The following is a 12,055-nucleotide window of genomic DNA, read 5'->3' as shown; positions in this document are numbered from 1 at the left end:
CATAGGCAGTGAGAGGCTGGCATGGCACCCTGAGGGGAGTGCCATGTCGACTTACTCGTTTTGTCCTCACTAGCACACACAAGCTGGCAAGCAGGGTGTCTGTGCTGAGTGAGAGGTCTCCAGGGTGGCATAAGACATGCTGCAGCCCTTAGAGACCTTCCTTGGCATCAGGGCCCTTGGTACTAGAAGTACCAGTTACAAGGGACTTATCTGGATGCCAGGGTCTGCCAATTGTGGATACAAAAGTACAGGTTAGGGAAAGAACACTGGTGCTGGGGCCTGGTTAGCAGGCCTCAGCACACTTTCAATTGTAAACATAGCATCAGCAAAGGCAAAAAGTCAGGGGGCAACCATGCCAAGGAGGCATTTCCTTACACCCAGCAGTGCAGTAAGAGACTAACTCCCTGACATATTCCGTCTTTACCAAAAGTTAAAATATACACCACCTTCTTTAATTGGCAGTGCGCTTGTAGGCTATAGGAAACTTGTGTGTTAGGTATTGGACATTCTTGGGTCAGGAGACCCCTCAGAATCATCAAGCACACCTCCTTCAGTAACTTTGGGTGCCAAAATTGTAGGACAGTGTTTTGCCTGCTGAGAGTGGAAGAGAAGAAAAAGACTCGGGATAGATGAATGAGACTTAAAATTGACCGGGTCTACTAGCACAGCTTTTTTTTCGTTCAGCAACAAAATCTACTCTGATCCCCCTGTTACATACAATGAGAGGTGGGCTGGCAATCTCAGTTGTAAAACTTGTTATTTCATCTTTATTTTTGGAATGGTACCTGAAGCATATCCAAGGGCGATCTTCATTTATGGTCCTAAAGATCTCCCAGTTGACTTCAGTCTGTAATCTGATGATTGTTTGGTGGTGGGGAGTGCACTCTGCTGACTCGGCTTGAATGTGGTATTTCCTTGGGAGCCTTCAGAGGTGGAACACAGCTTCATCCATCTGCTTGTCGTCATTGGCTGCAGTTGTAGATACTGATAGTACAGTGATCTGCACCTCACAACCTTGCATTGAACAGCAGGGCAATGCTAGGCTTTTAGAGTATAAAGGAAATGGTTGGTTTTAGTTTTTGCATCTTTTGGGTTGATAAAAGGGTTGGGAATGAGCTTTCCTAACAGTTCTCTGAAAATGTTGTTGACAGACTTTTTTTTTACAACAGTTTGAAATAGTGAGCCAAGCCTTCAACTATTGTGTGGAGTGACAGTGCCACTGTCTGCAGTCTGATGTCCTCGCAGAGATGATATAGAGAGTAAAAATGGCTGCAGTGACGGTCCTAAGTAAATGCAGATGTAAGAGAGCAATACCGCCAATCCCTAAATGTCTTCACTGAGATTATGTAGTATTTAATCTGCCACGGTTTCACTAAAGCATAATAGGTACTGCTGCGGAATATAACTGTTGTCTAAAGGGTCTCTGCCTACAACGCAAAATTATACTTTTAACAACCAGTATAGCCCATTGAAGTAGGTCTTTAATGCTGTTAGAACAGGCCAACCACTAAGGGAAGAATGGTCTAAATTAAAAATTGAGAATTAGGAATAACAGCATTGAGAAGTTGGCTCAGAAGGTCTGTCCCAGCCACAATTGATCTTGAGCCACTTTGTCGGCCGTGGGTCTGCCACCATTCTAATGGTCTAATTTGTTTATAACTGATAAGCTGAACAACATTAAATATATTTAATAATGTCACTTACATTTATATTTTATATGTATTTGTACTTCAATACTCCTATTGGGAACTGTAAATCTTTGCAAGGATTATGTAGATAAATTGCACAATTTCTGCAGTTACACACAAGTGTTTAATAGCCTTGCACTTTAAAAGCAGCTGTTTGGTTGTAGTACTAGTATCGAAACCTAGAAGTCCTGGTAGAGGATGCAAGTGAAAGAACACCTGTGACAGCAAGCAGATCTGAAAAGGAACAATGGTTGATCCATTCAGTGACATCATACTTTATGGGCAATATTCGGCATTGCTTAACTCTGGGGTATTAACCAAAGGATATTGTCACAGGCCACACTATGTGCCCCATGCCAGCCGGTGAGGGCTAGAAGCAAAATAAGGCAGGCTGTTAAAGAATATTGTTATTAACTGAAAAAGTGTCTGATACAGAACTTGTAGTTGACTAATGATATTCTAAACCATCATTCTAAGAAATATTTATTTACCGGAAAGGCCATTATTTAAAGGATGGTTGTAGTCAACGCATACTGTGTAAAAGAATAAGTGCATGAGCTAACGTTTTGCTCGCAAGCCCACAACCAGTACTACTGAATGTCTGAGTGCCGGATACCAAAGCTACGTAGTCTTGATTCCACCTAATACCCTTTTAATTCACCACCTGAAACTTCCTATCATTTCATCTCACTCTTGCAGGTTTTTCTCATCCCTTCTTTCTCCCTTTGTCATGTTTTATAACTTTTTCCTACTCCTTTGTTCACTCTTGTATGTTTTTCTCAATTGCTCTGGATCACGGAATAATGAGGAAAAATAAGTGCTGGGCCCCAAAAATCATTGCTGAGGGCCTATTGAGCCACTGGTGATGGTTAACCTAGAATTGCCTGAAATGTCCCAGTCCTGGGTTACCTGTGCAATCATAACACTCCCCAATGCACTAATTATACCCCACACAAAACACTGATGGCATTAGTTGCGATACCACGTATAATGTGACTAGCAGCTTAGTTGATGCTAGTGCTATTATATTTTTTAGAATTAGTATGAATCCACTGTCGTTTAATCCGTGTATTCCCAGTGATTACTATTGAACACTTTTTCAGCATAAGTGGCAATTTAATATACATCTTTGCTAGCACAATAAAAACCTTCACTACCCTTGACAGTTAATAGAATGCCTAACAGTCGTTACATTTTGGAAAACGTTTGTGATTTCCCTGGCAGCCAATAGATGGATTTTCTTGTAGATGGTAAACGGACATGGGAGAAAGTCACAAAATATCTTATCTGAGAACTTAATGTGTTCTATTAAAACGGTTGTTACGTCTGGCACTACAAACCAATCTTAAACACTGCTTTAAAGCCCGATTAGTTCTCTCCTTCAAGCCATGTGATTGAGGATGAAACCCAGAGGATAAGGCTCAAGATACCCCCATTGAAGAGCAAAGTGCCTTCTAGAGCTGGAATACAAATTGTGGAGCTCTTTCCGAAATTACTGTGACTGGAAGACCACAAAGACAGAAAATGCCTTTGTTGAAGTATTGTGCTCTGTCTTTTGCAAATTGTTTATCTTGGTCAGCACAGAAAAATGAGCCATTTAGAAAATGTGCTAACCGTGCCCATTATAGATGTATGTCCTTTAGAAAGCTGTAGTTCTACTCTAAAATCCATGGCTATAGTAAGCATAGAACAGGATCAACTAGTAAATGTTGTAACTCCACATTGATTTTGATGTGAGGTTTTTTTTGGAGCACATACGTAAAAAGCCTAAACATTTTAGTCCATATCTTTAGAAATAGTTGGTAACTAAAATGACAGCAGTGCCAGTTATAGTGTATTCCTTTTACTTCTGTGTCAAACACTAGGTAAGTCATGGCACATTTGTAAGCATTATTCTGCAACTTAAAGGTGGGTGTGAATACTGTGCAGTGATAATAAGTCTTTTGAACACTCCATACATACTACATAAAGTCTTCTAATCATTGGGTTTTATCTGTTGGACCAACCTAATCTCTTCCAAAAAAAAAAAAAAAAAAAACAAGATGATCATGGTCTGCTGGAATGAAAGACTGAGATTCTAAATCCATTTCGTCGGTGTTTTGAGTGCCATGTGTACACGCATTAGTGTAGTCATATTGAAGATTAAGAAACAGCCAAATTGCCTGTTAAATATTGTTACTTTGAACTAAATTATAGTCCTTGAAGATTATGATGATTAATTTGAATTTGAAATGTGTGTTGAATGCCAAGTATTAAATATCTCCATTTGCATCCAGTCCCACTGCGTTCTACCCCAATGTCTTGCCACTCTACATTTGGCCAAGAGAAGCAGCATTGCCATGAGCTGGTGGGGGGGTGACAGGGACATTGTGGGCCCAGCAGCACTATTAGGGGCGAGCTGGGGATTCCAGGGTCTGATAGTCTGGATTATGTCAGATATATCAAACAAATAGATCACAATCTGTGGACATTCACAGGCGAGGTATAGGAACCCCCAAGCTTCTAAAAGACGCAAGTGCAACTTCTTACAGGATGCCTTCCGTGTAACATAATTTGCATTTGCTCAAAGATTGGAGGTAATAAGACTGGAGACTGGATTGGATGGCTTAAACCCAGAAATACGAAGAAGGCTACGCAGTGAGTGGCATGATGCTTGTAGAACGAGGCATAGAAGACTTTGAAAGCTCAGCAGGATAGTCCAGGACCTGAACGCTAGAGAATAACGGGTGCTGGATGGAGACAATATAGATGTTGTGTTGCAGTTCTTGGAATGTAAGATTCTGTTGGATTATCCTGCAAGCCTGTGGAAGGTCCATAAGACAGGTCCACACCCCTTCAAGAGCTACTATGTTCCTGATGTTTCAGGAAGGGGGATAACCTGCGGGTAGTGTTTCTAACACCCCAGAATGTGATACATAGCCTTGGCTCTGGAAGGCTGGCATGGGCTTCTCACCCCTTCCTTGAAGCCAAGCCATGCTCGTAGGTTAATATGGGATGTTATGAATACGACCGACCTACCTGAAAATGTTTCACAACGTATAAATGATGAACTCTACCTTGAAACCAGACATGCATACTCTAATTTGCAAGAATGAATCTTTATTGTGTGCTTATATAATGTGTATCACATGCATTGGGATCATCACCATAAATAAGGGCCAGTTTCACAACACTATTAGAATGAATAGACTGGGGCCCAGACATTGCTCATCCCATGTCCATAAAGCCTAAGTGGCTTCATTATGTTATATTTGTTGAATTGTTTATTAACCAAGCATGGCCCACAGATATTCTTCTTTTTACCCAAGGCATTACCCTTGAGGGATTACTCAGTCTTGCTGAACTTCATGCACTCCAGCTCTCATTCCCTTCTTTCATTTCTCATTCATTAAGGGGCTGATTATTCTCTAAATCATACAGCATCCCTAGTTAGAGCCCCTGCTTGCTCGGACCCCGAATTACAGAGTAGAAATATTCAGCAAAAAACAATGTTTTTATTGAAAGCACTTGGAATTAGTAATACAAAATCAGATAGGTGGCAAGCTCTTTTCATCACAGATGTTATGTCTTCCAGCTGCTTCTTAAGTGACAGATAAATACTGCAGTGGAAGCTTCCTTCCTCTTGCTGAAGCATGTGACTATGAACCAAAAAAACAATAGTATACAGACTGCAGAAGCAGTGAGAGCTCAAGTTATTTTTGTTGCCTAGCAGTGTGAGACCAAGCATGCCTTGTGCTGCGTGAATTATTTTAACACAAGCCTTGCTAATATCTCAAGGTCCAGAACTTATATTGACATCCTCAGCATGGCTAAACATATAAGGGTACATCACCAGACCCTAGTGAAAAGATCCCTAGGCCTGGCATGATCTTGATGTCCTTGGGGAAACCTGGACTGAGGAAGTCTGCAAGGGAGCTAGCCTTGCGTTCCTGCAAAGTCCTGACATTTCCTGATCCAAGCTTCACAATACTGAGGAGAAGGCAAAACTCCAAACTATTAAAATGTACAGTACTGCTGTATCCTCCCGGACGTGCAATTGTGGAAGGTGACGACGTCCACATTTTCGCGCAGCTCCATTACCATGTTCATTATTGGAGAAGAAACAAAGGCTGGACATCCAGGAGACTACAGTACTGATTATAGTATTCCTAGCCAATACGGAATTTATCCTCGCCTGCTGGTACGGTGCCAGGTTTATTTATGTGATCTCAAAGTAGGAACTCCACACAGTGCTCAGTCAATTTATGAAAGCCCATATGAGGGAATTCTCCGAGTCGACATTACATTTTGTTCTGTGAAGTTGTATTTCTTGTTAGTTCTAACCTCTGCAAGAACAGAGAATTCGATTCAGGCATTTAAAACCTAGGATCTGGTTTTAAGATTCCACAGAGACAATGTTACTTTATGCAGTAATCCTAAATTTATAACGGAATTACCAAGATATTTCGATCTTCACAAACCACTAATGCTAAACACACTTTCCCAGAGCCCTGCAGTGCGGCGGCGGTCTCTGCACTCCCTTCCTATTAAAGGTGTTCCAATTTCTGCTTCAGGCAGGCAGACCAGTAATTCACCTAACTTTATCATGCCCTAAAAAGGTTTCCCCTCTTTCAAAGCAAGGTATTACCAAGTGGTTCCTTTTTGTCATGCTAGAGCTACACGTCCACTCTGCAGTTCCATGACCGTGCAGGCAATTGGAGTGGTGGCAGCGGCAGCACCAGCAGCCTCTGTGCAGGAGTGCCCTCACTGGACCTTCACAGGGTGACGGCCTGCAAGAACTGCCATACCTTCGCAAAGTGCTGTTGCTTGTGTATGGAGGCTTCGAGACACTCTGCTGTGGGACATGCAGTCCTCCGACAATTGTTCCAACCATATGAGCCTCCTTTTCACTTTTACTTCTGATATCCATTAACTTGTAATGTGTATGTACTACTTGCTTTCGGATTCCATATTTTGAAGTGTTTAGAAACTCGACACGTTCCTGACACTTGGAGAATGGTGGCCTTCTAGGGAGAGTGGCACACAGTGCACTCTTGCCTTATTGGGTTGAGTTAGGGTTGTTTCCATTGAGGTGACCGTGCTACCAAAGTGACACTGCAGCTTTTTCTGCACAGTATGAGCTCATTCTGCTATTAAGTTACCTTGAGACTCCGAGCTCGACAGATGGAATTACCCAAGCATGAGAATCTGTGAAAGTTATCAATGATGGAGAAATGTGGTTACAGGCAAGTCATTTATTTTGTTCTGTGTTTTAAGCTATAGATGTAAACTTTGAATGCACAGATGTATTCTGTTTTTTTATGGAGGAATCTAAATTAAACCTTTCATGACAGCCATTTTGCTGCTGTGTAATTGCTCAATATAACATATTTCAGACAAAATGTTTCAATGTATTAGGATGTGCAAACTTATTTAAAAATCTATACACTTATAACCAGACATTTGTTTCATTGATATGGATAGTTCTGTAGAATTGCAGCCATTTGTATATATGTATTTACCTAACGTTCGTTGGAACTGGAGCTTTTGTTATACGTTTTTACTGTGAGAATTTGGTGTGAGCGATGCTCTCTTCCCACTGGTTAGATTGCCTGGGACATCCATTATCTTATTGCTCACTCAATATGTGATCTCACTAGTGATGCTGTTTGTGATGTCTTGAGCAGCACAGGGAAAAGGGTTACTTGCAGTCGAGTACTTAAACATACCTGGTGGGTTTGGAGGGTAATTATACGCTGCCCCTTCAACAAATACAAGTATGGTGTGTTTTACTGAGAGAGAGAGAATAGTTATAAAATATTCACGATTTCCATCATCATTTGTTGGTCTGTTGGTGGTCACAAATTGGTCAATAGGAAGGATGTCTTACACCCAGGGATCAACAGAGCCCAACACCAACACCATCCACCTCCACCACCCATTGGCTGCAAGCACTATGCTTATTCCAGCATAACATCTGTTATAAAATATCCAATAAAGAATGTTTTGGTGTATCATAAGTGAACAATATATTGACCTTTTCTGCTGCATAGTTTGTCTGCAACCCCGCTGTAGTTGTTACGCTCCTTCAGAGCTGAAGTCTCTTGGTTGTGCAGCCTCCGTATTGAGGACAAAGCACGTGAGGGCGGTCAGAATCTGTACATAGTTCACGGCCGAACTGATGCACAATTGTCTCTTGGCCCCGCAGGACACAGAAGTCTACAAAGCCTCCACGAAGGACGACATCTCGAAGTGGCAGAACATCCTGAAGACTCACAGCACGGTGGATTGGCTCATTGTCCTGGTGGAGAACGAAGCGAAGAAGAAAAATAAGACGAACATCCTTCCACGAACGTCCATCGTGGACAAAATCAGGAATGACTTTTGCAACAAGCAAAGTGACCGGTGAGCTGCTCTTTCACAATCTGTTGTAGCTAAAGTGACTGGTGGGTACTCCTGGCCTCTTCGATAACTTAGGTGCTGCTGAGGACATCTTTTAAGAGCTGCTGTGACTGGGTGGGCTTCATGGTGACCTTCTTCTAGTGAAAGCTGCTGCTTTAGGAACTTTGGCAGGCTCCAGTCAGATAGTACCCTCCTCAAATCTATTTATTTTTGTATTTGCGTTCTTATGGAGAGCTGGCAACCATCAGTAAACAGTGTAGTTGTAGCTTTAGACATCTGGATAGAACATAAGGTAGTATATCAAGAGAACTGAGGTTGGAATTGGAAGGAGAAGCAGAGGCTGTGTATGGGGCTCATCAAGGACATGTACCGAGATCAGGTAGGTACTGGAAGAGCAAGAAAAGGGCATGTCACAGTGAAGGTGAGAGAAGGGCAGACTTACAGGGAGACTTTCTAGGTTGCCCAGAAATGAAGATAATGAATAAATGGGTTTTCAGATTATTTTTCTTTTTGAAACTCGCAGTCTGAATACCACAGATGTAGATCAGGAGTTCCAAAGGGGCCGCGCTGTCCCTGAGAAGAAATGTGCTGCTCCTGTATCCTGCCTGTTGTCTGTGCATCACCAGCTGTCCCATTGCAGTTACTGGTTTGACACTTTATCAGCCGGGTGCAGAGAGTGACTTGCGCCTCCATTTGTTTAGACAACACCTTTCATTTTTCACTTGCTGCCCTTCATTGGAGGACAGGCTTTCATGTCCTCTGTTATACGTAACTGGCGATAAGATACAATGCACTACTGTCTCTTCTCCTGCCCATTCTGATAATGACAGTCATCAAGCAGTTTATGAATTGTTGCACACAGTCCTTGACGACTAACTTTCAGAAGACCTTCTTTTCCAGTGAGGAAATTTGGCGCCATTTACTTTTGATCCATCTGTCCCAGAATTGGAAAGAGATTGCTAAGAAACCAACTCCTGACAACGAAGGGGCAGGTCCTGAAGGAGACCCTTGACTTCATTGTGTCTTGCAGTCCTCAGCCATCCATTGAGAATTAGCATGTGCTGGCAATACCTCTTGGTGGAACAGCATTGAGTCACAAGGCCTGGCCTTTATTGGTACCACACAAGATCTTCGGGCGTCACAAAGATGTAAAGGTCCCAAGGAACGTATGCACAAGTTTGAACATGTTTGGAAACCAAATCCCCCAACACTGAGAGAACTTCAGCTAGATCCATCCATTTTGAGGTTGAGTCAGTCACGCTGATTTTAGTCTGGCAGCTGGTTAGCCTCATGTCCACCTCTTCTACCTAGTCACTCGCCATTCTATTTCTTGGTCCGTGCCCTACACCACCTGCTTGTTTCAATCTCCCTCCGCCTTTCATTGCAAAGGGAGGAAGTGAGAGAAATGGGGTTAACAAAGAGTATTAGGGAAAATAAGGCAATGTGTGCTGGTCACCCTTGACTTGTGTATAACTGTCATGATAATGCATTGATGGCAGCAAAATCCTTAATGAACTTAGACCCAAACATAAAATTTGTTTGAAGGTCGCTGCCCAGCATACACCGCATTGGAGTTGCTTTCCCTTGTTGATGCTGGCTTGGATTATGTCATTGCCTGTTTTTTCCTGATTCTGGTTGCGTCCCCTCACCAGTGTGCATATGGAATCTCTCTCTTGAATCAAGTTTTCTTCTAATTGCATTAAACTCCATTCCATACATGCACTGAGTCTGCCATTATTACCTCGTATTGACTTTTTGTTGAGACAGGGATGTTACCTCACACTAACCGTATTCCCCCTAGGCTCTGTATTCTACTGTTCTCATCCCCTAGTCAGTGCACGATTAGATCCTTAACATTACCCCCTCAGTCACCCATGCAGTATGATGACAAAACCTCATAAAGCCTATCCAGCCCACCCGTTTCGCACCCCTTATAGCTTTCATAGGTCCTACATGGTCTGTGGCTTTACGTGGCTTTCACCCTAGAGTTAGCTTTGTTGGCACATTTCAAAACCCTGTTTTGATGTAATCCACCCTTGCTGAAATGGCTTGTACATGAGCCCTATTGTAAATGTATTTTTTCTATGTACCCGCTTACCTCTCCTCCATACACTTATGCACTCTTGGTCTTCACATGGTTCTAAAACATCAGCCATATGTAAAATTATTGCTTCATTTGTATTATTTTTTAATCACTGAGTATGCACATTTTAAGAATACATTTATTTATCCTCACAGATCTTGCAATCGATTATAATATTCTTTGTGAGCTAGGTTTTATATATATATATATATATATATATATATATATGTGTGTTTGATGGCATGTGTAGCTGCAGATACACATGCTGTGCATTATCCTGCCATCTAGTGTTGGGCTCGGAGTGTTACAAGTTGTTTTTCTTCAAAGAAGTCTTTTCGAGTCACGAGACCGAGGGACTCCTCCCTTTCGGCTCCATTGCGCATGGGCGTCGACTCCATCTTAGATTGTTTTCTTTCCGCCATCGGGTTCGGACGTGTTCCTCTTCGCTCCGTATTTCGAGTTAAACATCGAAAATTTGACTGTATTGTTTGCGCTCGGTACCGGTTTAGTATTAGTACATCGACACCGATAGAAGAAGCGCTCCGGCGGCCCTCCGGGGCTTCCACTGTTTAGCGGGCCTGGTCGGCCCGACCGTGTCCATCGTCGAAACTAATGGGCCGGACCCCCTTCCGCTTTTGTCCGACGTGCCACGCAAAGTATCCTTATACAGACCAACACTTGGTCTGTAATCTATGTCTATCTCAGGAACACAGGGAGGATACTTGCGAGGCCTGTCGGGCATTTCGATCGAAAAAGACCCTACACGATCGAAGAGCCAGAAGACTTCAAATGGCGTCGACACCGAGAGAACAGATCGGCGTCGAAGAGGAGGAAAGAATCTCCATACAACGAACGGACTCAGACTCCAAAAGTGAGCTACCGACGACAACGCAGAAAACTGTGAGTAAAACTGCCCCGTCCAAGACTCACTCCAAAATCATAAAGGCCAAGGGGATGCCACCGCCAACAGGCCATGGCTTAACCCATCAAAAACACAGTGACCAACCATCGGCACCGAAAAAGGCCTCACAACTGCCGAAGACATCCGACTCCGGTCGAGATTCCGGCTCCGAATGATCTCGGCACCGAGAGTTCGACACACCCAAGGTCAAAAGACACTTTTGAAATCTTCGGTATCGAAAAAGTCAGCCTCGGAGCCGATATTAGGCTCTTACACGGAAGAGCACGGACTTTCCAGCCAAATGCAAGAACCTAGATTTGAGCAGGAAATAAGTATGGGGGAACCAGACCATACTCAAAGGAGGCTGCAGATCCAGAAAGAGGCTTGTAGAATACAAACTCTTCCTCCAATTAAAATCAAAAGAAAGCTGGCATTTCAGGAGTCAGAAATGCAGCCAAAGGCAAAGGTGGCAAGAGATAAAACACCACCACCAAGGTTTTCGCCACAGCCTTCTCCACTACATTCACCACAGCTGTCCCCGGTAACAACACCCCCAATGCAGTCACCGACACACACAGGGATGACCCGGATGCATGGGACTTATATGATGCACCAGTCTCCGACAACAGTCCCGATTGTTACCCAGCAAGGCAGTCACCTCCAGAGGACAGCACTGCATATATGCAGGTGCTATCGGGGGCAGCTACTTTCCACAATGTAGCAATGCATGGGGAGCCATTAGAGGATGATTTCCTATTTAACACCTTGGCATCCACCCACAGCTCCTACCAAAGTCTGCCAATGCTCCCAGGCATGCTCAAGCCTTACAAAACAGGTCTTCCAGGACCCAGTGAAAGGCAGAGCTATCAGGCCTAGGGTGGAGAAAAAATACAAACCTCCCCCAACGGACCCTGTGTTTATAACACAGCAGCTGACACCATATTCAGTGGTCGTGGGAGCAGCAAGAAAGAGGGCAAACTCCCAATCATCAGGAGTCGCACC

General features: G+C 43.2%; 1 protein-coding gene across 2 annotated transcripts in view; it reads left to right on the top strand.

Moving 5' to 3' along the window:
* Positions 1-12,055, top strand: part of TRAPPC10 (trafficking protein particle complex subunit 10) — a 407,991-nt gene that overhangs the window by 145,016 nt on the left and 250,920 nt on the right. For both annotated transcript variants that reach the window (XM_069202936.1, XM_069202937.1), the window contains one exon: positions 7,876-8,072. In XM_069202936.1, coding sequence (XP_069059037.1) covers positions 7,876-8,072 — 197 coding nt within the window. The remainder of the gene's footprint in view (positions 1-7,875; positions 8,073-12,055) is intronic.

Source organism: Pleurodeles waltl, chromosome 8 (assembly GCF_031143425.1).
Source record: "Pleurodeles waltl isolate 20211129_DDA chromosome 8, aPleWal1.hap1.20221129, whole genome shotgun sequence".
Lineage (NCBI taxonomy): Eukaryota > Metazoa > Chordata > Amphibia > Caudata > Salamandridae > Pleurodeles > Pleurodeles waltl.
This window is presented reverse-complemented; position numbering and strand designations above follow the sequence as displayed.